Source organism: Bacillus rossius, chromosome 5, assembly GCF_032445375.1.
Source record: "Bacillus rossius redtenbacheri isolate Brsri chromosome 5, Brsri_v3, whole genome shotgun sequence".
In the NCBI taxonomy this organism is placed as follows: domain Eukaryota; kingdom Metazoa; phylum Arthropoda; class Insecta; order Phasmatodea; family Bacillidae; genus Bacillus; species Bacillus rossius.
In genome coordinates this window covers 50,541,599-50,569,104 of record NC_086333.1, presented here as the reverse complement: position 1 = coordinate 50,569,104, position 27,506 = coordinate 50,541,599, and the positions used below count along the sequence as shown (strand labels likewise).

The 27,506-nt window shown below is 37.3% G+C and overlaps 1 protein-coding gene across 1 annotated transcript in view; it reads right to left on the bottom strand.

The window, feature by feature from the left end:
- The window catches only part of LOC134531786 (FERM, ARHGEF and pleckstrin domain-containing protein 1), a 348,816-nt gene that overhangs the window by 86,918 nt on the left and 234,392 nt on the right, over positions 1-27,506 (bottom strand). Inside the window, exon 3 of the mRNA XM_063367704.1 lies at positions 259-363. Within this exon, the coding sequence (XP_063223774.1) occupies positions 259-363 (105 nt within the window). The remainder of the gene's footprint in view (positions 1-258; positions 364-27,506) is intronic.

Here is a 27,506-nt window from a genome sequence, read left to right as displayed (position 1 = left end):
TTGGTTGTTCACGAAAATTGTTCTTACAATCTAAAATCTATCAGAATACTTTGTAACACTTCTACTTAAATTAAAATTGCAGTTATAACCCAACCGAAGTCTTAATTTTAAAATATGAATATGTTATACGCTATTTTCTTCTAGAGTTTACACAAGGACAGAAAATAAATAGTGAAATATTTTGAGTACACGTTTATGAAGTTTTATGGTATCCTTGCGCATTTAAAAAGATGTGAATGCGTTAGAAAAAAAGCTCACCTTAGTGCCACTGGCATCCTGGTATTCGAGGCCGAAATAATCAGCCTCCAACAGGTGTAACTGCTTACACACTTGGTCGAACAACACTCTGCCCAATGCTTTCGCCTGGAAAAAAACAAACAAACAATGTTGATGTTAGTGATACCACATCAAGAAACTATCCATCTAAATTACATAAACTTTTACAGTCTGGTCTTTATTACGAGGAAGGATTATGATATCAATTTGAGGTGAAACATATACAGAGTAAAGACACTAAATTTTGCAGAGTCTTTTGGTCACAAGGTAGATTGCAAGCAGGTACGTATACCTTTGACTTTAATGATTTGATCGTAATTCTCTCGACACTCCCCTCTACGACTGTTGGCCAGTCAACTACCAGCCAGCAGTGGAACGGTCGAATCATACCAACCCACTCAAAAGAATGAAAAGTTAAAAATCAGCCAACAGGAGAGGATATCTTGGTAGAGCGAAAGGTTAAACTATATAAAGGATCCAATAAAAGGGAAAAAGACTTGAAAAAAAATTTCTAAATCCCGGATTTGTACCTGATTTTCGACAAGGAATTTTATTTTAAATACTGCCCATCTTGTTAATATTCAATTACCAGTTAATACTATAACGTTTCCTTTTGTCTCTATGAACTTAGATTTGCGCCATCCACCACAGATGGCAGTACCGTGGTTAAATATTTCCGGTGCATGTGACTTCCGTTCCATTCACTAAATTACTCCTGTTTACATATAAAAAAAGTGCGTTATTAGAGGCCTTTCATTAGTTAGCTACCAAAGATGTGTTAGGCTTGATTAGCCTACAGTAATATTTCATACAACAAAATGTATAATCATTCAAAAGGTCTACTGAGTACAAACAAGTAAACACAGAAAATTAATGTTGTATACGCTTTCCTACTTCTAAACTAAAAGAAGCAAGATTTGTTCTTAATAAAACAATTGTAAAATACTTGCTAGTAACACTTCACATTAAAAAGGTATAGTCTGTGCCATGTAACATGTCTCAAATTCTACAGTTATCAAGGGTAGTATCAACTGTCTAGGTGTCCTTCTGCCAAAGTTATTCTGTCGACAGGAGTTTGTAAACAATTTCACGTGGTTGTCTGTGATCCGCAAAACCAACTTAATGTATCGATTTGGAAGTGACACTTGGAAATGGGTTAACACCGGTACTACTTTTTTGAGGACTGTCGAATTTAGAGACTTTTATTGTAACAGAACAACGTAACTAGACGGAATTTAATATGAATTTTTAAGCGCAGTGCTTGCAGCCCTCTGGATGGCTGCGTGGCGGCTCCTCGTTTGATGACGAGATGAAAAAGCGGCGGTTGTGTAAGCGCTCCCCCCCCCCCCCTCCTTTCTCATCATCTTTCAACCCATCCCATCCCCAACAAAATTATTCAATGCCTTGTTTCTTTCTTTGGCTGCACACGTGGCGGTACGTTCGCCCACGAGGCGCGCTGCTCCGCGTTTAGGTCGGCCTTACAGCCTCAAGCCGGAATTAACAACAGCCCGTCCCTGCTCTCCGACGTCCGTCCACCACCCGTCCGTCAATCACGTGACCTGCAGCCAATCAGATCGGGGAGTGGTCATGTCTGCTTGATTACACGCTAACTGCGTGAAGCCGGAATTTTTTTTATCCCCTCTTCGCCTAATTGTTGCGCCATGTCGGTCAAACGCCCGAAACATTGGCTGAAGTGTAGTAGTGTTTGCAGTGTGGAAACAGTTTTAAATGAATATTTTTTTTTATGAAAGTAACCGTTTTTAACGACTTACTAACCATCATCAGACATGGTCAATCACCATTTCCGCAATGTTTTGGGCGTACACAATATGGCGATGGTGAGGATAAAAAGTGACAGCATGCCGTCTCCTGGCAATTCATAACTCCACGAATCCGATGGCCCGGAAAATTACATCCGTCCATCCATCAAAACCTTAAAGCTGGACTCCCAATCATCCGTTTCATCCGTCCGTCACCCGTCCGTCCGTCAATCACGTGACCTGCAGCCAATCAGATGGCCCGAAAAATTCCATCCGTCCCTCCCGTCAAAACCTTGCCATGCTTTAGCTTTTGACGGACCAACGGATGGTCCACCGCCTTGTTAAGTCGATCGTCTTCAATACGACTTTCCGAAAACAGTGTTCGATTTTTTAAATTTGCAATATATAGAAGGCTCTGTCGTATTGACCGATTATTATTGTCATAATAACGTTAAAGATTGCTTATGAGAATGAGCTTTTCGGAAGAAATGCTGATAAATTACGTCCGGGAAAGGGAGCATTTGTATAATATATATAGCAAAGACTATCGGGATAAGCAACTGAGGGGAAAAAGCCTGGATAGAAATAGCTTCTCTCTGTTTCCTTTGACGCGGTAATAAAAGAAACATAATTTTATTTATTGCTGGCATGACTAATGTTATTTTTAAGACGGCACCCGTTTAATCCACTTGTCAAAGCACGGTTCCCGCCTGTAAACTTATTATCACATTCATAAAAACAAAAGTTAATTATCCCAAGTAAATTATTTTCACCAAAAGTTTACTTACAATTGAGAAAGTATGTAACGGAAAGTTGTAGCACTGATATTTTAGAATAGTGACGGACGGACGGATGGCGGATGGTTGAGAGTCGGTAATAATTGCCGAGAGAAATAACGGACCGAAATTGACGGACGAACGGACGGGTGACGGACGGATGAAACGGATGATTGGGAGTCCAGCTTAACACGTTTAACATTCAACGGACGGACGGACGGATGAAATAACCTCCAAAATGTTAGCAAGGTATTGCCGGCAACCTTTACTATCTTAAAAGGTTTCTAAGTTCGTTTATTTGTTTAGCTACTTCCATGAAATGTTTTTAACTTAAGTGAACACATTTTTTAACAATGAAATTTCTTTTAATAAATTAATATCAGAGCGAAAAAATGTTGAGTTTAAAAATTTCTAAGTGATCGTCAGTCTAATAGACCTACCTGTTCACAATAAATTGTCACCACTATCCAAGTATTCTAGTTAGTTGATATCATCAAAATATACAAGTATTTGACGAACGTGCGTATCATTGTAAATCGAACGGCTTGTTAACGGACGGATAGACGCAACGGATCATTGTGAGTACGCCTTTACTTCCATTCGTCACGCCACGCAGCTAGCCAAGCGATTTACAACACGACTTCGAGTTGTGTTTTCCCTCTAAAAGATTTACCTCTTGAAGTTTGCTACTCATGTCTTGTTCCCGTACGAAGTGCATTAGCTAATCTTCGAAAAAAATTTCAGAGCTATGATTTAATTGTTTGGATATGAGATTTTACGGCAGCAATATGATCACGCAAAACCTTTCAACGAACAAAAACAAACTTCGCTGGTTTGTGTTCTGATAACAATTGCATGGCGTCACCCACCATATGTATAATTACATCCATTCGTGCGTTTAAAACATGAGTTTGCCAAGCTTTTGACGGACTGACGGACTGACGGACGGAATCAACGGGCTATTTTTATTCCGGCTTACGCAAGAAACGCAAATGTTCAATAACGATGTATTAATAAAAGAGAGACTTTGTATGTCTGTCTGTTGTCTGTTGTTTGCGTGGATTCTCAAGGGAAAATGATGGTGGAGGGGGGGGGGGGTTCCCCCTTTGCCACTTAAAAAGATTTTTTCAGAATTGGTTTCAATATTTAAAAATAACTTTTTTTTTCCAGCGATTTTCGCCGTTTTTCTCAATAATCTCCATCGCAACAACCATTGAATTGCTGATGCTTTATTCACTTTCGGATCTTAATATGTTTTTTTTGTTACTATCTTTAAAATCGTAACGACATAGAATTAATTGTTGGTTAAATAAATGCGAAATCGAATTAAAATATGTCGAATCCAAATTTGGCGTCTTTGGTAGTTTATAATTCTTCCCGTTTATTTTAGTTCTACCGATCTGTTTTTTTTTTTTTTTTTTCAAAATTCACTTTCATGTGTGAGTGTGTGTGTACACACACACATGCACGAGGTGCGGCAGTGGCGTGCCCAAGAGGAGGGGCATGCGTAATGAGCAGTGCGAGAGTGTTCTTTCTGTCTTCGGTCTGCCGCAGCGAAGCGCGAGTTAAACAACTAGTGGTTTGTTTATAAACCCGGACAAAACGCATGACGTCACGGGAAGGACAACCCACCCCCCTCCCGACCCCTTAAACACAGCGTGCTGGTAGGCGTCGCGCAAGCAGCGGAACGCGGACAATGCGCAATTGCGTGTGGGCAGCGCGTTGGCACGCCGGGTCGTTCAACCGTCGCCGGCCTCTCCTCAGTCAATCGCGCCCGCCGCCGCTCTCTGGCGAGCGAATCTTCGCGCGTCCCACGACGAGTTGTACCGTTAGTGTTCAGCTGGTCTGATCATCGTTCCACCATTTTTTTTCTGTTGCAACGTGTCGTGAGCGATTTCGCATTTATTTAACCAACAATTCTATGTCGTTACGATTTTAAAGATAGTAACAAAAAAAAACATATTAAGATCCGAAAGTGTTAAAGCGTCAGCAATTCAATGGTCGTTGCGATGGAGATTATTGAGAAAAACGTGGTCGAAAATCGCTGAAAAAAAAAAATATCATTGGTAACTTCAATGTGAACTCTCGGGTCGTTTGAAAGCAGTGATCGCGAGTCGACACTGCGCCAGTAGAGATGACTGGCATTTCCATGTACTTTATAAAGGATAGTTTAATCAGACGTAAATATTAGAGTATTATTTACAATATTTAACATCATATATAACATATGTATCAAAAAATTTTACTTATTCTAGTGTTACAACCTCTTCTCACGCGAAATATCCATATTTTAAATGTTTTAAATGCTTGTTAATTTAGTTTAATATTTTATTTGTTTCCAGCTTAAAAAGGTTTTTTTTTTAATCAAAACCTATTCAATTTTCCAACTGCTTCGATCTGTATTAACTTTTTAATAACTAACAGTATCTGTTTTCTTTTCAGTAGTTATTAAAATTATTCAAAAGATGAAGCAGCGACTGTATGTGCTGCTATCTTGTGGTAATCGCATCAACCATTTGTAGCGACTCCTAACATTTCTTTGACATTGCTGCTGCCTTCGGTAAAAATGCAGTTGCAATGTAGTTATTACTTTACATGCTTGATCGTGTAAAATTACACATTAGTCACTGCTAAAGTTCTCCATTATTGGAGGTAAAAAAAAAGACACTGAATCTAGTGAACAATTACTTTGACGTTATATCTAATAGCTGGAACTAAAGCGGTAAAGCAGCCTTCTTGGCAGCTGATTTTAGAAATTAAAATATTACGAGTGGAACGAAAGTGATTAAAAAAAAGTATTCAATAACACAACATTAGTCACAGTGGCTTACTTGGAACCTATCTTTAATTTAAACAGATATTTTTAGTTTATGTATACCTTATTTAATTCCATAACTTCCAACATATTATGTAGCCTAATGGTGAAGGTCTTTTGGAGCACGATGTTAGTATAATGTAATCATGGTACGAGCCCATGCCATCGCAGTTGTAGCGATTTTATATAAAGGTATCAATATGAAGTCACACTATCGACACCTAGCACCGAACTACGGAACCATCCATGATGTCACACAAAACGTAAAATTCACTTAGAACTGTATTTAATGAGTGATAAAAAAAACATATACAGCAGCAAAAAAAAAGGGTGTTATTTTACACGATGTTACATATACATGCAGAGCATAATTACAAACTGCATTTGTGAATTTACATTTAAATTGGTAAAATTACTCATCCAAACTGTGTAAAATTACGTATACCTGTCAATGGTGTGTATAATTACGCCTACTTTGCTGTTGGTGTTGTTTTACAAATTAAAAAAAAAAAACCTTGTCTTTATACATGCCTTTGTAGGTTAAAATAAACTTACACGTGTAGGGTGAAACGTACAACTACATCTGTGTCAGATTACACTTTTTTTTTTACAGTGATAGCTAGAGACCTGCAAAATTCGCGGATTCATTCGGTGATAGGCTAGAATTCAAACACATATACCTCTTAGATAATTTTGCTATTGGCTTACTGTTCATCTTGGCGAATCTCAACCAAATATAAACCCTCAAGCAAAGAAGGATCGAATCACAGACAAACCAGCTGAGACGACTTACAAGTCAACAACCAATGAACTTGCGTTATTTGCCCGAGTGTACAGGAGAATGTGCAGTCTATCCTGACGGCCATCGAAACCGCGAATTTTGCAGGTCTCTAGTGATAGCTAACCAGTTGACTTCAACTTATAACAGTCACCCACTCCAAAGACTAACACCTCCGTGCTTTTTTTTTACATTAAATGATGTAGGTAGAACGATAGGAACTGTTTAAACCAAGATGGCGCCTTCCAGTTCCTATATTGATAAAACACACATGCTAGCAGCAGAGGGCGTTCCTCCCGGACAGCTCGTTCGAGACGTCATGCGCGTCGCGAAGAGGAGAGAGAGCAACTGCTGAACACAGCCAGTCTGTGTTACCTCATCAAGATACGCCCGCATCGGCCCTACAGAAAATACGAGCACAGAAGAGGCTCCTACTGCCGGCACAGACGTCGTGCCGCCGCTACCGGAAACCAGAAGCAGCTTCGCATATGGCTGGCCAATCATGTCGTTTTCGAATGACCGCATCAACACAATGAAACGGAAGTGTCTGTTTTATAATTATTACATACTAAATATGAATCCTATTAGCAAAATATTTATCCAAGCCAAATCTAGTTTCAAAAAAATTGTGTCCATCTGCCTGTACAAATGATTGAACGAAAAATCCTATGCAATTGATTTTATTACTGTGGATTTTTAATTTTTTTGATGTGTAACATCTCAGCTCTCTGTATACGGCATTTAGATAGGAGTTATTTCGTAAATGGAGCGGAAGTCGCATGGAACGGAAATGTGTAACCTCGGTGCTGCCGTCTGTGGCGGGATGGCGCGAATCATGGTTCACAAACACAAAGGAAAACTTTATAGTATTAACTGTTTGATGAATTTTAACAAGACTGGCAGTCTTTTAGATAAATTTAAAATCAGGTCAAAAGCCGGGTTTTTAGTATTTTTCGAGTCTTTTTAGCTTTTATTGGAGCCGTTTCATTATATAGTTTAACCTATCGCTCTGCAAATCGAATGATTGGATAGTCAAAGTAGCTGCTCTGGCAACGAATTCTAGCGGCGGGTTCGGAAACTATGTGCATTCGCGTCCAGAAATGTAGTTGAAAACACAATAAGCGTATATTTTTATCACGATCAATATTATTTTAAAGAATTCTATGTTAAAGTTCGTGTCCGAGTTTCATACTATATGTGTGTATTTGCAACATGAGAACACATGAATTTGCTCGTTACCGAGGTTATATGTTACACATCTCTGGCGAGTACTGAAAGAATCGCTTCCCCCCCCCCCCCCTCCAAGGGTCGAAGCTCCAATCTCAATCCCATCACCGTCTGCCACGTTTATAACTTTCAAAACATCTCTCGATCACCGCGGTACCTGTCATATATATATATATATATATATATATATATATAAGAAAAAGAGAGAAAATATATACACACATGAAGGGCCATTGAGAAAAGCCAAGGGTTCGCAGGTACATTATTATTTTGTCGGGCCCTCTCTCAATTGATTAACGTACAAATTTCAAACCCCACAATTTAAAAAAAAAATTCTAACGACTGTAAACGTTAGAGTAGCTGTAACTCTATGTTTTATTTACCTGTACGTATCGCACACAGAATATATATATATATGTGTGTATATATATGTATATGTATATATGTATATATATATATATATATATATATATATATATATGTTCCGTACTTTTACAAAGGATTCCTTTGGTAAACAGTCGCCAAGAAATAGTTCGTACCTACTACTACAATAAAGATATTGTAATTTTGTACAACACATGGCTATGGTTATTTTTGCACATGTGAAATACGTTTTTCGAGACGATAATGAGTACTTCGTACGTAAATTGGCGCATAATTTGATATTTTAATTGATGTTTCATTCAAGCATTTTATTTAAACCACGGAAAAGTTAATCGAACATCCGATAATTTGACTTTATTTTGTTTTATAATGCTTTTTAATGTGCGCAGTTAATACTCTAAAGCTATTTTCGGGAAACGGTTTACAAATAATTTGAACTATTGGAAACAACTGTTTTGCAGTGAGACAGTTTTTTACACGTAAATTTACAAATATCTGCAATTTTACATGAATATTTCTGTTCCATTCACAAAAAAAAAATGACAGTGCAGGGCAAAACTCAACCGGCCATCCCCTGGTGCCCCTCCCACCCTCAGCAAAGGCCCAGACAGAGAAAGTAACAGATAGAGAGAGAGTGTGTGTCACGTGCTGCCGATGGCGAACGTGACCTCGATACAGCAGCGGGTTCGCTCAGCTGGAAAACAGCCGAACGCTGGATTCTGCAGCCGGGGCGAGAGTCGCGAAAACTCGGCGCGCCACTTTCCCTTCGTCGCGAACGCGGTCGCTACATTTTAAATAATCGAACGAAGGACTGGGAAAACATTACATATTTATAACTTTTAAACGGGTGGCATTGACATGGCAGCTTTTACAAGTTACTTTCTCTTATTCTTACACGGACGGAACGAGTAATTTCGGGAGCCTCAAATTACACATTCCAACTTATTTTTACGGGAATGAATAAACGTTTAGAAGTTTCAACGGTTCAACATCAAAATTTACTCGATAGGTTAAACGTTTAAGTTTGCTCTTTAACACTTTACACTGACAGAACTAGATGCTTTTTTAGGGCCTCTGATATTTTTCAGTTTCTTTTACGGAAATGAATAAACATTTTACTTTATACAAAAAATATATATAGAACGATTATTTTTCTGGAACGTAATCAGAATGCAAGACTTTGTCTGCTTGGTTTACTTGTCATCTCAAACTCCCATCGTTTACTCGTTTCTCCAGATGATGAAGAGCTCATCTCGACTGGAGTTTTTTTTTTTTTGAGAGAGAAAAAAAGGGGGGGGGGATTTTTCTCCCGCACAAATAAAATCCCTTGCGATATAACTTCCTCCGTATGTGCGCCTGTCTGTTAACTTAAATCATGCCATATTTGTTTTCAAGATATAAAAAAAATGTGAGCTAGTATTTCAGTACTCGCCAGTGGTTTTTGTAAACATCTAACCTCGGAAACGAGAAAATTCATGTATTCTCATATTTTTCATGTTGAAAATAAAGTTATAATATGAAACTCTGACACGAAATTTAAAGTATAATTCTTTTAAAATAATGCCGAGCGCGATAAATATACTGATAAATAAAATATCCGCTTTTCAAATACCAAAATTTCTGTATGCGAATCACAAACATACTTTCTGCACCCGCCGCTAGAATACGCTGCCTGAATAGTAAAAGCTGCTTGCTATCATCACGTGCAGATTTCAGCATGAAACCGACGAAGAAAATTTTTAATTATTATAAACTGCTCCGATAAAAGCAGAAAATACTTCAAAATATCCGTAACTCCGGGTTGGACCTGCTTTGCGACAAGGAATTTTATTAAAATACTGTCCATCCTGTTAAAATTCACTAAAGCTTTAATATTATAAATTTTCCTCACGCGTTTAAAGTTATACTTCTATCTCATTACTAAAATATCAACCAGAAACATTTTAAACACATATTATAACACTCAGTATGTTTGTATATTTGTTTTTTGCTTAAACGACTAAAATCAGTCTGTCAATACTTCGTACAAACAAACCTTAACTTAATTGAGCTGATTCAAAATTTTATTACGTAATATTATGGTATTACGTTATTTAAAAAGCTTAAAAAAAAATTTCCAACGCCGAGATTTTAACCACATCAAACATTCGCCCTTGAGCTGTACATGCGCACGCTTTACCGCTGTACTACCGAGCTTTTTGGGATTTTACAAGGAGATTATGTATTATAATCACTGTAATGCCAGTTTATGTATTTTAAAACTTATAGGCCTAATTGATTACTTGTCAAATATGCTCTGGAATATTCTTGTTCGGAGGCGCTAGATTAATCGCTATGCAATTTATTCTACCGGTGAATGTTGTGTAAAAATTTAATTATAAATTGAATTTAAGGTTAAGGTTAAATTAAACCATATTATTAGTAAAGAATAGGAGAATACTTTCAGCGATGGCGTATGTCCATAAAATGTTTCAACTCAATCTCCCCCATTGCAAGAATCATTCAAATAATGGCCAAAATGTTTGAAAACAGAAAACTTATACGCGGTTGTACACACAGGCTTACGCCGAAGAGGGTCTCCCATATTAGAGTTGGTCACTGCCACAACACTGTTAAAAAAAGTTCAACATAAATTTACGAAGAACTCTGGTTACGAATAATTATCTCACGATCTTCGTACATTTCCAGATATCTTCGCGGATTTGCGGATACTGGATTGACTTGCTTTAAACATGAACTCAAAACAATCAACTTTTAGTAATTATTAAAATACACTTAAATAAACAAATTTATCAAGAAAAATCACTCGTCTTACTACTACGAGCATGTGCTCACATTCTTAACAACATTACACAGAACTCTTAAGATACTGCGTAGTTTCTAACAAGACGTAGTTATTTGGAACTACGAATAACTCTTCGTTTATTTATAGTGCATTCTCCATTTAAATATAATCTGTAAAGTACCATGTAGACTAAACCTACATGTGAAATAACATGACTGATGCAATAACCCCATCCTCCTTCCTGGCATAAATCCTTAAATATACGAGAGCATGCATTAGACCGTTACACTTATGTGTTGCACTAATTTCTTAAAGGAAGCGACATAATGCACTGCCGAAATTTTACACTTTTTACCTACAGTTTGTTCGTCGTTTGTATCCTCAATTATGTAAGAAAGATATTGCTCAAATAAAATATAGTAATATGGTTCATGGTGGTGGGATGAATTGGAGGTAAAATTATTGACATTTTTCACACTTTTACATAACTTAGGGTAATTTGAAATAAACCAAAAGGTTTTTAATACATTTGGCAGGATTTAAAAAATATATTTTTGTTTTATTTATGCTACACAACAAGAAAATCTGTATCCGATTTGGTCATGATTTCAAATTTTAATATTTCTTCGAAATTTCTCTGATTACACGTGTTATTTTGTTACTCGCACGACATTTGAACCTTGAAGCAGATACATTGTTGCAGTACCTGTTCCTTGTTTTGGGTTGATGCTGTATAGACTAAAACATCAAATTTTTATTTTCATAGGGAGAGGCACTGCTCTCTGTGCCACCGCCTTAAATACTCCCTTGGACAAGTATAAGGTTAGCTATTTTAAAGTTGAATTTTATTTTATTCACTTTTGGGCAGGCATGGCAATTATAACTCGATTTCAAAACGTTCAGATCAGCTTTTTTCTAAACGGAAAGTTCTCCCCCTTAACATCTCAGTCACCAACTGACAACAAATATGGACCGTTGATTTAGTTATTGATTAAAATAAAATAATTTAAATAGGATTCAAGAGTGCTACGATTAGTTACTTTTACTACAATGTTACATATAAAGGACTTTCTAACGAAGAATGTATCTCGAATAAACGGAAGGGTTCTTCGTAGTCCCAGATTGCTCGATCTTCGTAGAAACGCCGCCAGTCTCCAACTTCCGAGTTGTGAGTTCCGTTTTGTAAACAGGATATAAACATGTGTTTGTGGGGGGGGGGGGGGAAAGGGGGGGGGGGGAATCGACGACTGTTTTTAATAAAGACTTTTAAATTTTTTTTTTAAATCTCCAACATGATTTTTGAGAGGGAAAAAAATTGTTTCAAGGGGTTTAAGAAATGACAGTTTATTAGCGTTAACTTACTTAGCCTAGATATATTTTATCAATAACTTGAAAATTATTATTTTTAATAAAAATCATAATGCGAGAATTACAATGGTTTCGGGGTTGATCAGTAACAGATTAACGTGAATGCGTAATATTGCATACATGTAGGGGGAGGTATTTTTGCGACTGAATCCAACCGCTCGACTGCAATAAGGTATGTTTTACTCTAGCGGTGGTTTCCTTGTAATTGGTGGCCGTCTGCAAGGTAAAAGCCACTGCCCTAGTCTGCCGGGCCAGTCAGGACGTGTTGGTTTCCAAGTGATTGGCTTTGATTCCTGTGCCGGCCAAGTAGACATGCAACTGAAACACTACCAATCACGAAACACAGATAATGCTACAGGGCTTTAAAACGCACAAACCAACACACACACAACACACCAACACACACACAGAGCTGGTCTCAAAATCATTTCGTAGCAGACACACTTACTAGAATGTTCGATAATTCCTCCAATCAAACTCTTCCAGATTTATGTCAAGCGCTTCTCAATGGTTTTCCTCAAGCATTTCAAGACCTTCAATGCCCACCAGCAATCGGACTCATACATTTCAAATACTATCGTCCGAGTAAAATCAGGTTCTGCACCGAAATGGCTACAAAGCTATGTGTAAATACACGGAAGTTATCCGTTAGTTCACCAAGATCCTTAGATAATCTGTAACCGATGTTCTTAGTGTTGATGTTAAGGTGGAAATGTTAACTTGATGTAAGTTTTTGGACATACGCCATTGCTCAGCACTTTTTCTGTAGAATAAAACAAAAAAATAAAAATAAATAAATAAAAAAAATACCCAAAAGACAAAAAACACAAATTAAGCAAAAATTGCTGTTGTCAACAGGACATAAACACCACAAAATATTCCGTAACAGGAATATGGTCAACAAACAAAGAAAAACAAAGAAAAATGCACTAAGCGAACAAGACAAAAACACGACAAAACGAAAAGACGAAACAAATATCTTTTGGGTATTTGTATTTATTTATTTATTTATTTATATTTTTTTAGTTTTCTTCTACAGAAAATGTGCTTAGCAATGGCGTATGTCCAAAAACTTACATCAAGTCATGCACTCCCATTGCACAAATCTTTCAAAGATATTATGGAAATGTTAAACCGTGTTCGAGCAGGAAGGGCGCCGCTAAGCAGGGCTGCGGCCCCCAGGACTTCAAACGCTCCCGTTCCTGGAAAACAGGGGAGGGGGGGGGGGAGGAGGAGGGGAGGAAGTTGAAGTTGTGTTGAAGGGGTTGGACGGGAGGTCGCGTCACATCTGGCGACCAGGCGCGGCGAACACACCCGATCAGTCGCGCAGTTCACCTGCAGCTGCGAACATCGTCCTCCGCGGGCGACGTAACTGTCTCCCGGCGCGGAGCTGCTTCGTGGCAGTGGCAACACAACTGACGAGCAAAACCATTTTTACCTACAAAATAATTAAATTCACCCGAAATTTTCCAATAGTGGGGTAGTTTGAAGGTATGGCTCCAAACCTATTTTTCATTCCGTAAAAACGTTAGGGGTGATTTTCGGTGCTCATAATAACAACCAAAAACTTAATATCCGTGGCGGATGGCCTGAACTAAATAAAGTTCACAAAGTCAAAGGGAAACCTTATAGAATTAACTGTTTAATAACAAGATGGGCAGTATTTTAACGAAATTCACTGTCCAAAAATCAGGTTAAAATCCGGGGTTTGCTATTTTAATTCTTTTTCGCTTTTATCGGAGCCGTTTCATTATATGGTTTGAAATTTCGGTCTGCTAATCACATGATTCAATAGTCGATGTAGCTGCTCCGGCAGTGAATTCTAGCGGCGGGTGCGGAAACTACGTGTGATTTTATTCAATACATGTAGATACAGCACAATTTGCGTATATATTCATACATTTGGCATTATTTTAAAAAATTCAACGTTACATTTCGTGTCCGAATTTCATATATATTACGTTAAATTTTGTGTCTAAGTTTCGTATAATAATTGTATTTGCAACATGAGAACACACGAGTTTGCTCGTTTACGATGTTTGCGTTACACATCATCTCTGGCGAGTACCTAAAATACTCGCTCACATTGCATGTTTTGTCACTGATAACTGGTTACTTCACAGCGTGTCAAATAAACACTTAATTACAAGTTAATTCAAGTGTAAGATACAAAAATGCAACCTATACTGTCACAAAATAGTAACTAGCAGCTGAGAGTTAAAAAAAAAATCGTCTGTGTATCGTAATTCGTTGAGTTTATTTCAGGTATGCATGTCTCGTGTCAACACACCAATCACAGTGATTCAGCGCGGAAACAAACGCCTCCTAGGAGACCTTGCCAAATATACGGCAACCGCTTCTCTCTGCACACGGTCGCCTAGTACAAGGAAGAAACCGCTGGCGCGGGTATAACTTACTGCAGTCTAATGAGCGGTCAAATAACTTTGCGAAAAATAAAATAAAATAAAACATGCCTTTAGCCACGAGTGATCGATTGAGAAAAACCCTTAAGGTCTAGTTCATAGTCACCTAATTAATATTGTGTAACTTACATGGTGACTTTTTTTTCGTATAAGTGGTGTTCTTTGAACGATATTTTAATATATTTTTACACACAATGGTGGTAAATATAATTTTATACATAGGATATATATATATTGACAAAATACTCAACTTTACGCATTATTTTCTGTTTACTGAAAAAAATAACCGTTTGAAAACAAAGCCATAGCAGATCAAGCATTAATTTTCTAAATAAATCTACGTCAAAATCGGCTTGATCACAGAATAGAATTTTGTTCACTATTGGTGAATTTCGCGAGAGACCCCGCCCAGTCGATGCGCTACTTCGTGCGTCTCGCGCTCAAGCCGTCTTCGACCTAGAAGTCTCTCTATAAAAAAAGGTAACGTTGATTAAATTGAACAAGACGTAGAAATGCAAACATACTTGTAGGATAGTGTCATCTTTATCATCACAAATATCCTCAAGTTTTACTTCGTTCTACAACTGCACGGAAACGTAGACGGATCTCTCGGAACATTTCACAATCGCGTCTGCTGCTTCCACAGCGCACGGGATGTAACAAATGGCAACCAATGAGATTGCATTTCAAGGTTGCGAAGTATTAATTTATATATATTTATATATAATGCTTCAAGATAATAGCAGAGGCTTAATTTACGTATGTAATACAAATAAACGAAAAAGTTATAATAGAACACCGGATATTCTTGACTTGAAACAATATTTAACGTATTTAGAACATAAGCAAACATGGCTACCACCGCAGCCAAGTACTCGGCGTTTATTGGTCCCACGGAGCAACATAAACGGAAGAGCTCAGCATCGCCGAGCTAATCCGTACGGGGCCCATATTCGTCTGCGTGCTGTTGTAGTTAACTCTGTTCCATGAGATCCGTCTCCGTTGACGTGATCCGTCTCCGTTTCCGTGCCATTGTAGAGTTGGCCTTACAAAAAAAAATCTTCCCCGTGGCTGGCGTATAGTAATAATTTCGAATCAGCTTCCGTTCTGACGCGCGTCTCGGCTCGTCGGGGATATAACTTAGCTGTTCTGCCCCTCGTTGTAGTTCCAGTCGAGCGGACAGAGAGAGTCTTCCAGCGCACGCGCAAAGAACATGCGATGAAACGGTCAATCACAAACACTCCCCTCCCAACCACTACTTTTCCCCCAAACTTACTAACGGATACCGATAAGGACTATTTGCTCTAGATAGCACTGAACAAGAAAGCTAAACAACTGCACACCGAAGATCGTAAACACGCGTTTGTATCTTCCGAGCGACGTCAGTAAGGCCTACGTGAGTCTTCCTTATCGCTGCGAGCGAACTACGCCCAATTCCTTAAAGCGATTATTATTATTTTTTTTAACAGCTGCGAATTATTTTCCGATTGCTTTGACGTCCACGAATGTAGTACAACCCAGTTAAACGCACACACTCACCCTGCACGATGTGCTGCAAACCCATGTCGCCATCGTGGCTCTGCATCAAACCTCGCGGTTCGGAAGCTTGTCAGAGCGGTGCATAAAGCTGTAGCCACTAGTTTAATGAAATTAGGTCTCGGGGAAAAAGGAAACAAGTAACATCGCAAGTAATAATTCTTAACTCCTCAGTGCTAGTATTGAACGAATATTAAATTTTGAATATGATATAAATTCATGTCAACAAACGGTTATTTGCTCCGCCAGTAAAAATGCAAACACAGACTTGCTACCTTTTAATCCAAGACCGTCCAAACAATAGAGACATTTTACAAAACAATTTATGGGAAATACGGTTGTTACCCCCCATTATTTCAATGAAATAAATTTACGACAGTGACGAGTTTTTTTTTTCTTGCGGGTTGTTCAATCAAAAATTATCCAGACACTTAGCGTTCTAAATTATTTGCAATAAAAAAAGATGTTACAGCTCTAATTTCAAAAGGCGTATACCAGCCTTGAGAAGCACTTCAGATCAAAAGTCATGTAGGTTCCAACTTATTGAATCGTGTTGAACCTGCAGCTGAATAGTGTATGTCCAGGCGACGGACTGTAACCCCCTACCTCCAGTTTTGATTAACAGAAATTATGTTTCGGCTGTTTCGAGTTCTGAAATTACATTATCTTCATTAAAAGCAGGTATAACTGTTTTAACTGTTCCGCCTGGAAATGGGGCTCGAACCAAGCCTATCGGTAGAGCCGTGTACTTTTCGCGAGAAGATTTCCAGACAATGAGTGTGTTAAAACTTTGTAGTACTGTATGTGTTTAGTGGTTTACTGAGTTTATTTCACGTACATGTCTACTTGCAGCGCACCAATCACTGCTATCCAGAGTGGCCCGGTCAAATAAGGCAATGGCGTCTCTTATAGGCGGCCGCCAATTGAAAGGAAGAAACCACTGACGCAGTATAATGAGCGTTCAGATTTTTTTCTCTCGCGAGAAATGCCTGCCCCTATCTATAATGTCTGAAGTTTAATAAGTGAATAATATTCGGTAATTAACTATAGCTAATAAATATTTCTTTTAGTTAACTGGTGTTAAATATCATGAGTGGGATTTAGACTATGGTATAAGCTCCTCCGCTGTACGCCGGAATAGGAACTAGGAAGAGTAGGGGAGGTGTGTGAATCTAAAAATAACCTAAACAAGTTAATACATTCATGGCTAGAATGTAGCTAGAGCCCGGTTAAATTTTCGGACTAATTTCGTGGTGTGCAAAAATTCGAATAATTATGCTTTTGTGCTGCTTCTGTTATTGGTTCACTGTTAATTTGGAGGACTGGTCCAATTACACCAAATAAGTATCGAATCACAAGTCACTCAGTTGAGACGTCTCACAGGTCAGCAACCATATTAACAAGTGACGTTTGCCCGAGAATGCAGAGGATCGTGGAGTCCATCCTGGAGGTCACTGAACCAGCGAAATTTCACAGTCTCTAAATATAGCAAATATGTAAGCTAGAGAGAGGTGTGCCATCGTGAGGCGAAATTATAAAATGGACGCTAACGAATGTCCAACTCACACCGGAGAGGTGAACTGTTCATTGGCTACCCGCTGTGTTTGAAGTCATCGTCTTTTACAAGACCAATAAGAGACAGGAAAAATTCGCGTATTCATTTCGCGTTTTGCTAGAATCAAAACGAATGTAGGTACTTTCATATAGCTTCTGTGATTGGCTCACAGTTTATCTTAAGGACTCTGAATCAATCAAAAACCTTAATCCAAAGAAGTGTCGAATCTCAAGCATCCCAGTTGACAGAGCTCACAAGTCAGTATCCAATGAGCGGGTAGTATTTACCACAGTATGTAGGGGCTTGTGGAGTCTATCCTAGAGGTCACTGAAACCCAGATTTTTTCCAGTCCCTACCGATAATATAATTTATCTCGTGTTCGCCTGGCATGTAACCCATTATCGCAAACCTAGAACCATGACTATTTCACGAATTATTTTCACTTCAAGCTATACTCAACAATACTATACTTACTCCAGCCCCTAAAGAGTGCCCAAATGAATATGTTATGATTTGGTCAGAAGATTTAGATCCTTTGGACATTCATGTGATAAATCACAGGGCTTATCTATTTTCACTATTGGCATAGATATTCCTAACCAGTGGACCAATCAAGTTTACTTTGTAACCTGATGAATACGTGAGATTCTCTCACCTCTAAGCACAATACTAATACACTTAGAAACGCACAGATGTTTGCAGGACAGTATGGTGGTAAAATATACCGCGAAATGCTAAATCTCTCTAATCATGGAACCTGCGCACTTTATTTTATTTATTTTTCCCTAAACAACCAGCAAACAGCTCTACATTCAGAGTGTTTTATATAGTTCAAGGTCAAGGTAGCTTGAACTATTTTTAAGTTAACTGAAAATCATGCGCAAAATTAGATACTGTCCTCATTTAATTATACACGCACATTATACATATCACTGTAATAAAACCAACTATAAAAAGATGTATTCAAGTAGTTGCACGAAAAAAGACCGTAGTGTTTGTTTTTATTTCCACTCGAGATGTGACTACACAACATTGTTAATAATAGTCTTAACCGGCTCGTCTAGTCAGGGATGTAGATGTGTTAGTGAGGCGAGGATGATAAGTGCGACTCTCGATGTTGCTTCTACCACGGCATCTCTCAACTGACTGGAAGTCTTCTCGCCGTGCATAGGCCGACTTTGATATATTAACATTACATTGCGGAGAAATGAAGATACAGGTGAAATGCGGGTCTTTTGATTGCTTCCAAAGACTCTGTACCGGACCGTTCGTGATTAAAAAATTATTTTGAAAACACGCATTTCAGCCATTTACTGTCTTCTAAAATACGGTTTTAAAAAACTAAATACGGAAACTCGTAAGTCCAAAGAGACACTAATCTCATATGTTCAGCAGTTTTCTGAACGCGTGGTGAAGCTCTGCAAACCCTTGTGTAGCGCCCGCACCAGTTCCGCACGACACCCGCCATGGCACAGATAGATAGCGCTAGTTAGCTGACAGCGAGACAGGAAAGAGTGGGGGGTTGAAATAACCCCTCGGGTCGCGGTAACACGAGAGCCCCCTACTTCCACGCAGTGTCAACAGGTCGCGCCCTCCGCGCACGCTCCTTAGACACACTCAGCTAATTGGATCGCGAGCACGCCACGCCACGCCCATCGCGTCCACGAGTCGGAAACAATAGGGCATCGCTCGCGCGGCGGACGATCCAGGAGGGAGATAGGGCAGAGGGGACAGGAGCGCACCAAGAGGGAAATGGGAGGGATATATCCCCTCCCCTTTTTTTTCCGAAATATAAAAAATAATTATAAAAATCAATTTTTCCTATTAACAATCCCCCCTTCCCCCTTTTACCGAAATGATATTCTACGTACGATCCTGCAAGAGGAGAGAAATTGTTCCTTCATTTTACGGAGGTTTATTTATTTTTTAAAGTAATTATTACATTTGATATTTTTAAGTTAATATATTATTAACTAGGACAACAGACGTATCCTACAGGACAGGAACGTATGCATTTTTCGTTACGACACTGCTACAGGTTCAGTCAGAACTAGACGGAAATACTTCCGGCTACAGGTTCATCACTACGCCCGTACATGTACAACTAGAGGTGGGTTGTTACAGCAATTTTCGGTATCTGTTCCAACCTGATACTGATACAGTAATGTACCTAGTTACAAGTCTCTGATACTTCTGTATCAGACGGTCCCAGGAAGCAACAAAGTTCCGCGTACGCAGACCGTGCGACCGGAAGGAGAATCTGATACATTATTTATCACTCCCGGTAATTCTCTACCTCTGTTACACTCATGCCCGCCTGATACAGCCAGTATCAATCAGTTCAACATTCACTATTCGTCCTGGCCGTGTATCACCATGTTGCGGGCTGTCATGCTTTGTAGTTAGTATCTTTATAGTGAAATAAGGAATGGATAAGTGCACGAAAAAGACTTCATTTGTGTGGAATTTTTTACGGAAAATAATGAGTTTGCTAATTGTAATTTGTGTAAACAAAAACTGAGTTATAAATCATCATCGACTAATCTGAAGAAACATTTGAAACGTAAACATTGATATAGTATGCTCACTAATGTACGTATGTTTTTTTTTTAATTTTTAATTTTTTATAAAATCGTAATCTTTTAATGTATGAAAACACTAGTTACTAATTGTTTTCGGAAAAAAAAAGTCCAAATGTTGATTACATCTGTTATTAGTGTCAACTGAGAATTTATTTGCATTTTCATAGCTGTTAGGTGCACAAATATAAATATTATATCTTGTATTAATGTACTTTTTAATATTAAAATTTTATTAGTTTTATTATTGAACGAGTCTGTGCACGCACTGCGCTCTGAGCGTACTTTGATGTGGGACAATAACTAAACGACTCGTAACAATTTCGCTTTGCGCCTCTCCTTCAACGCCTTCCCCTGCGCTTCCTCCCCTACATTATTTCCCTTCTTTATCCCTTATTCGTCGTTCCTGCTCCCTCCCCTTTCACAAACTCCGCCCAAGTGACCGTCATCTGCGATCGGGTTCTGCGCACATTGGCCGTGGTGTTGTTCCAGGCGAATTCTGAACTGATACTAAAGTACCTGATACTTTTCAAGTGTACTCATTTGCCGTTCCTGATACAGGCGCGTATCAGTGCCAAAGTATCAGGTGGATACTTTTCGACCCACCTCTATGTACAACACAGTATTTATTGGTCTTCTCTTGATTCGCGTACGTTGGAGAGCCACAGCGTGTTAAAATCAACACTTGTGAACTGGTGTAACAGTTGTCGCTCGCGACGCTTTGACTAGAACCTGTTCGTAAATATGTATTTGCAACAAGTCATAGAAGTTCTGAAAGATATGATTTTTGTCTTGACATGCCAGAAAAAATTTAGATTAACAGCTCAAAATTTGAATTAGAGTTGGGGGGGGGGGGGGGTGGAAAATTCCTACATGGCGGGGCCTAATCCCCCCTAAGACGGTGTCATGCGACACAATTTCCAAGTGACTGGGAAAAAATGTATTTCATGGCCTTCGGCCAGCCTGTAAAAGGTTTTAAATATCAATAACTAAGAGCAAAACAAACTTAAGTTGGCGATTTTGTTTTTGCAGTTAATGTCTTAACCTCGTGACTAGCTCAAAGAATTTTTTAAAGAATTTAAAGAGCATTATAAGCGCCTAAGTCCAAAACTTTAGTTGAGCCGGACAAACGTAAGTGCAGTTACAATGTTATTTAATATGTACCTGAAGTTGTTTTAAAAATTTCCCCAATTTGAACCAATAATAGTAAGTTCCTTTTTTTTAGGCCACACGCATGCGGAAAATTAATTGAAAAGAGGATTTTTTTTCCTTGTAAAGTTGCCCAAGTGGAGCTTCTCTGTGCTACAGGTATTTGAGAACCGAATAGGGGTTTGAATAGGCCCATCGCACTCAAACGAGAGTTAATGTTTTTCTACAAGTGATGGTGGACCTTGGCATTCGCGTAAGCTTACCGTCACACATTCTTCGCTAGAAATGACTGAAATGCACAAGCACCATGAACTTTCGCTATCTTTTAAGAAGCGATCCTTAAACTAAACAATAATTTTGCTAATTTCGTACGAAAAAAAAATTATATTTAATCTTAACGTTTTGTTGTATGCGCGAAAATTAACAACCAACATTCCCCGGTTAAGTTCTAGGCCACAGAAAGTTTATATATATATATATATATATATATATATATATATATATATATATATATATATATATAGAACAAGTAAAGTTCTTTTTTCAAATTTTCTAATTTCTTAATAGTATATAATATATATATATTGCAAATCCTGTCTACATCGAAGCAGAAAATACCACTTACACTGCGCAAAATAATGTAGTTTAATGGAACCCTTAGATCCTGTTATAGTTTACGACACAGATGAAATAATAATATTATAAAGTTATGAATTTTTGAACACATTTGAACACAGATAAATTTATCTCCAAAAGTAAGTAAAAAAGAAAAACCAAAATAAGAAATGCTATTTTAATGGAATTGATTCCCTGCTACATATATGAAAGCAGTATTAAAAACAAAACAATATCACAGCAAAATAGAGCAAGGAAACCAATATATGATATTAACTATGTGAATCATAAAAGAGAAAAAGTCGGGAAATAAAAAAATTGGAACATTAGGAACTAAAAACAAACGACACATACAAGCCAGAACGAAACTAATTAAAATTCGAAAAGCACCAACTCCTACGCCGTAAATATGATCACAAAAAAAGTTGCAACAAGAACTGCAATGAACAAAGGGTTTCGTTATTTCGTCATCGCGTTGCTTTTGATCGTTTTATAAATTCCCCTCCAGTTAACGTAGAACAATGGAAAGTTCAAAGGAAGTTAATTAATATTCCTTTTGATGTTGAACATTGTGTTGAACGGGCCAAAAAAATAACGATTTTTCATTTATACTTACAAATAATTATTTATAAAGGATTCTACATAGTAAAAGCTTCAGAAATTGAAGTGAGCAGAGAACTCGTAAAAAAAACACCCTAATCCCCCCCCCAACGCACCCCCAAAATAAATTCACCCGGGCTTAATTGTTACATTTTGGCAATGTTTAAGAGTCACACATGTTTATCATTTACATATACGATTACGTATCGTTTATTCGACTATTTATGAATGGCCTTTGGGGGAATGTTATGAAATGTTCGATTGCTCGGTTTAAACAGTTTTCTGGTCCCAGGCTAGAATCCATAAAAGTGTGCATAATCTATTCGATATCCTGAGCTCATCGGCTGCTGCCAAATTTCATCGCTCTGCGTAGCACACTCTACAGTCAGACGTTTTCATGTTTTCTTTTTTTCATTGGTTTATATTCGTTGACGGTTCACAGTGTGTTACGTAACTTTTGATCAAACGACAAGGTGACTTCAAATGTACTAAATAGCTTTTGCACTTCAGGCTGTCGCCAAACAATGTCGCGAATATGACGGGTTCATAGTTATAAGTGTTACAAGAAAACGCCCAGTGACGATCATCGTAACGCACTGTTTCTTAAATTTCACCGTGTAACACAGATCCTCAAACATTTCTGTACACAAAAGATTCCTTTGGAAACTAGTACCAAGAAATAGTTTGTGTTACAAAAGAAAGATAATATAACTTTGTACAAGACATTGCTATGGTTAATTTTGAATATATGAAATACGTTTTTCGAGATAATACTAAGTATTTCTTACGAAAATTGGTTTAATTTTTTTTTTTCATTCAAACACAATTTTTTTAACCATAGAAAAGATAATCAAATATTCAAAATTTTGACGTTATTTTGTTGTACCATGCTTGTTATGTGCGCAGTTAATACTGAAAAGCTATTCAGGGAACATTCTACAAATAACTTTAAATGCCTGGGTAAAAATCCGAACCCGGTATTACTGCGAACACTAATATGTAGCGATACAAATTTTTTTAATGCAAATGTAAAAACTTACAAATATCTGCAATTTTACATGAATATTTGTTACATTTCAAAAACAATTAAAGTGCAATGTAATTTTTCAAAGGAAGTTATGAGACCTAACTATTTCTCTAAACATGGTTACAAACAGTTTAGTTGAAGTACGGCTAGGTTAAGAGTGCGCTACACTGTTAATATTGTTCACATTATATTTACGAAAAACGATGGTTAAAAATTATCCAGAGATCTTCGTAAATTTACAGGTACTGAGTTAAATTTATTTGAACATAATTCCTTTAGAAAAATGTGGCATATTAACAAAACATTTTAAAACTGGTACAGTCTACAAAAAATAAACACTCCTCTTTATTCCACGTGTAGGTTTACCTTGTTTACAACTCGAAACAAAACTCGGAATACGGAAACCTCTGTAGTTTATACGGAGATTCATTTACCTGAAATAATGAATGACTCTCTGCCTGAAAATTTTCAATTATGTAATAAATTTTGCTCTACTAAATTAAATGTAAAATAGAGGACTTTAACCTGTAATTATTCAAAAACTATGCGCTATATTAAATCTATTAGAATAAATTTAAGTAATTTATAAACCTACAAATTGAACAGTTCGAACAGTGTTTTGTTATTTTTGCGTGGGTGTGTTATCATGGGTGTGAAAGATAATGCATGCATTTAAACGCCCTTCGTGTAATCAACGCCTGTCTTAGATCACGTGAGAAGCATAACACATTGTAGTAAAGGGACGTAATGATATGTCCAGTGCCGACGGTCGCTTCCTCGAAACCACGCGGAACCGACACAAAAGGTGGCCGATCAGTCTCGCATGCGTCTCATTATGATGTGATTGCGTCCAGTCCACCGTAACTCCGAGTTCGCTCGCGCCTATTTCCGCCCCACCACGCCGGAACTGAACAAACCCGTTTCCTCTGAGTTTCCTATAGTCATGTCAGGAATAGACCTTTGCAGAGTGCCTGTTTTTGCTACAAAAACAATTATCAAAAATTCTAATTCATTAACGCTACTGTAAGAATGCAAATATCTATTTAGAGCAAAAGCACGGACTAACACGAGAAAAAAAGTAAATATAATATTTTTGAATTTATAATAAAACAATAACCATAATATGTTTTTATTATCGACGATGGAACAAAAAATAGATCAGAAAACGAAACGGACCTAGACAAATAAATAAAATCGAAGTATCTGTATTTTTCAAATTATTAAATAATCATTTTTTTCTGTTAGAAAATTATACAACTAAACCTAAGCTAAAGTTTAAAAAAAAAATGTTATTTTGTACGACATTATTTAACTCAAAAATTGGTGATTATTCTGACTTAAAATTCAAACAATTTTAAAACAATAACCCAATGACTAATTTAGTTTTTACTTTACTGTCGTATCTAACTGCTCTGAAGAGATTAAGATAATTATATGCCAAAATCGAATAGCAAGTATTATATCTTATTTTTAGAATGCTAAGTTAGTATAAAACAAATAAATCACATACAATAACTTAAAAAATTATATAAATAACTATAAACAATTTGTTTGATTTTTAAATGAACTAAATAAATAGTTTAATGTGAGTTTACAAGTTGTATTTATTTATTAGTTATATGTTGCTTTTAAAATTATTTTACATAGTTTTGTCGTCAATTTGGAAGAAAGTAGTTGAATATTAGGTACACGTAACATGTTTTCGAGTTAGTGATCTAAAAAAAAATTACTCGTCATTGCTCCTGAAAGTAAAACCAAAAAAATGTAGTTAACAGGAAAAGTTTAATTTAAAAGTAGCATTTCTAAGACAATAAATTATAACGGTATATCTTTTCTATCTAAATAACTTGTAAGAAATATTCTGTCTACGCAAACTAAGTCGTAGGCTCAGCTATTTAGAAATAAAATAAGACGCCCGAACTTTATGTCAACACAAGTAAAAAACATGATAAACGTTCAGAGGCATAAATGTCACGTTTCAACATATTAAATAATTCTTTTGCCAACATTTTACCAGGTCTTGAGTCTTGCATTTGATGATGACCGGCGTGCGCTGATAAACAACCACAGTAAAATTCAAACTCCGCTACATAGTTTACACGAGAACGCTAAGACCTGAAGAGTAAAGATGGTAACACCAATATCATTTATCGCCACAGATCACGATTCTCATTTTCTTGGTGAATCAAAATAACGTGCTCACTTAAACGCGCTGGTTGCTGGTTGGTCTATAATATTGCTGCGTGTGTCTACAAAATCGAAACAAATGGTAAGCATTTGGTAGCTGCTAAAATGATAAGTACATTAGTACATTATTTTTTACATACAGGTATATTTTTCAGTCCTCAATGATTCTCGAACGGTTGAAAAAAAATTGGAATATCTCCCCCCCCCCCCAAAAAAAAAATACTACGAGTAGTATATAAATGGGGAATCTGGCACAGGATTCAGGTTGTGGTGTGTGGTGGGGTCAATGACCGACCGACCTCTGACGTCACGGCGGCCATCTTGGACTCAAATATTCCTCAAAATTCCTCAAAATTGACTCAAAATGACTCAAAAAATCCCTTTTTAAGAAAAAATTTCCGGTTTTCGAGGGAAAAATTCCCGTTTCGAGGGAAAATTTCCCGTTTTATTCCGTAAAAATCCCAGCGGCTGAAAATTCCTAAAACTGGCTTAAGCATCCTTAACTCAAGCCAACATTAAGCCATTTATAGGATTATGACGTCACCGTTGCAATTTCCGTTACGCCCTCCATCTTTAACTTTTTTATTTATTATCCGATTTTAATGAAAAAAATTTAAAAATTCATAAAAAAATTAAATTAATAAAATTTTAATATATTTTTTATAAAAAATATACTTTTTAGACACGGAGTACGGAGTCCTCGGTTCGAACCCGACGAGGTCAAAAAAAACTAAAAATGGCGACAGGCTCCTTCCACCACGGAAGTCACCTACAGACTAACCTACCACCACCAATAACAAGGTCAACTAGTATGATGTCATGTCCGCCATCTTGTCTTCGTCTGCTGGTAGCCATCATCTTGTTATCGTCGGCGAGAGTGCGCTGACACCATGTTAGTTTAATTCTTATCCGCTAGAGTGCAGTAATCATTTATTATTGCTGTGTCACCCGCCATCTTGTCATTTGGCCGCCATCTTGGAATCGTGTAATTATTTAGCTAGAAATTCGTAAAAAATTCCAATATTCATTAAATAAATCACTCATTAATTTACATATTGATTCGATCCGCTCCTGTCCTCGGTTCGATACCCGATCGATGCAATAATGTTTTAATTTTATGTAAAAAATAATAATTTCAATATACCATGTTCAACATTCATAAAGAGACATTAAAACCTTTACTGTCATCATCATCCTATAAGCCACCAACACCAACATATTGGTAATTCATAATTTTAATGCTAGAGATTCGGGAAAAAGTTCAGATATCATTAAATAAATTTCCAATCAATGTACTGATTAATTAGATCGACTTAGGTCCTTGGTACGATTCTGAACGATGAAAAAAAAATATCAATTTAACATAATAGTAACAGGTTCGAGGAATTAAACACCACAAGTTCTTTCACAAACATAATATTTATTACATAATTTCTATTCTACTACAGGATCACTTACGAAAGCCAGCAAATTTACAATCATTTAGTTCCGCAGCGGTGTGAAATGACTAATTCTTAGCTCCAATCGGTTTATACTAGACAGAGTCCAGCCAGAACCTTTACAGACATAGTTCTCCTCTTCTTGACAGAGTTTCTGGATACCGTTTTTAACAGTTTGCTTCACATCGTCAGAACTGTAAATTACTGCAGCCGATGTCTTGAATGCA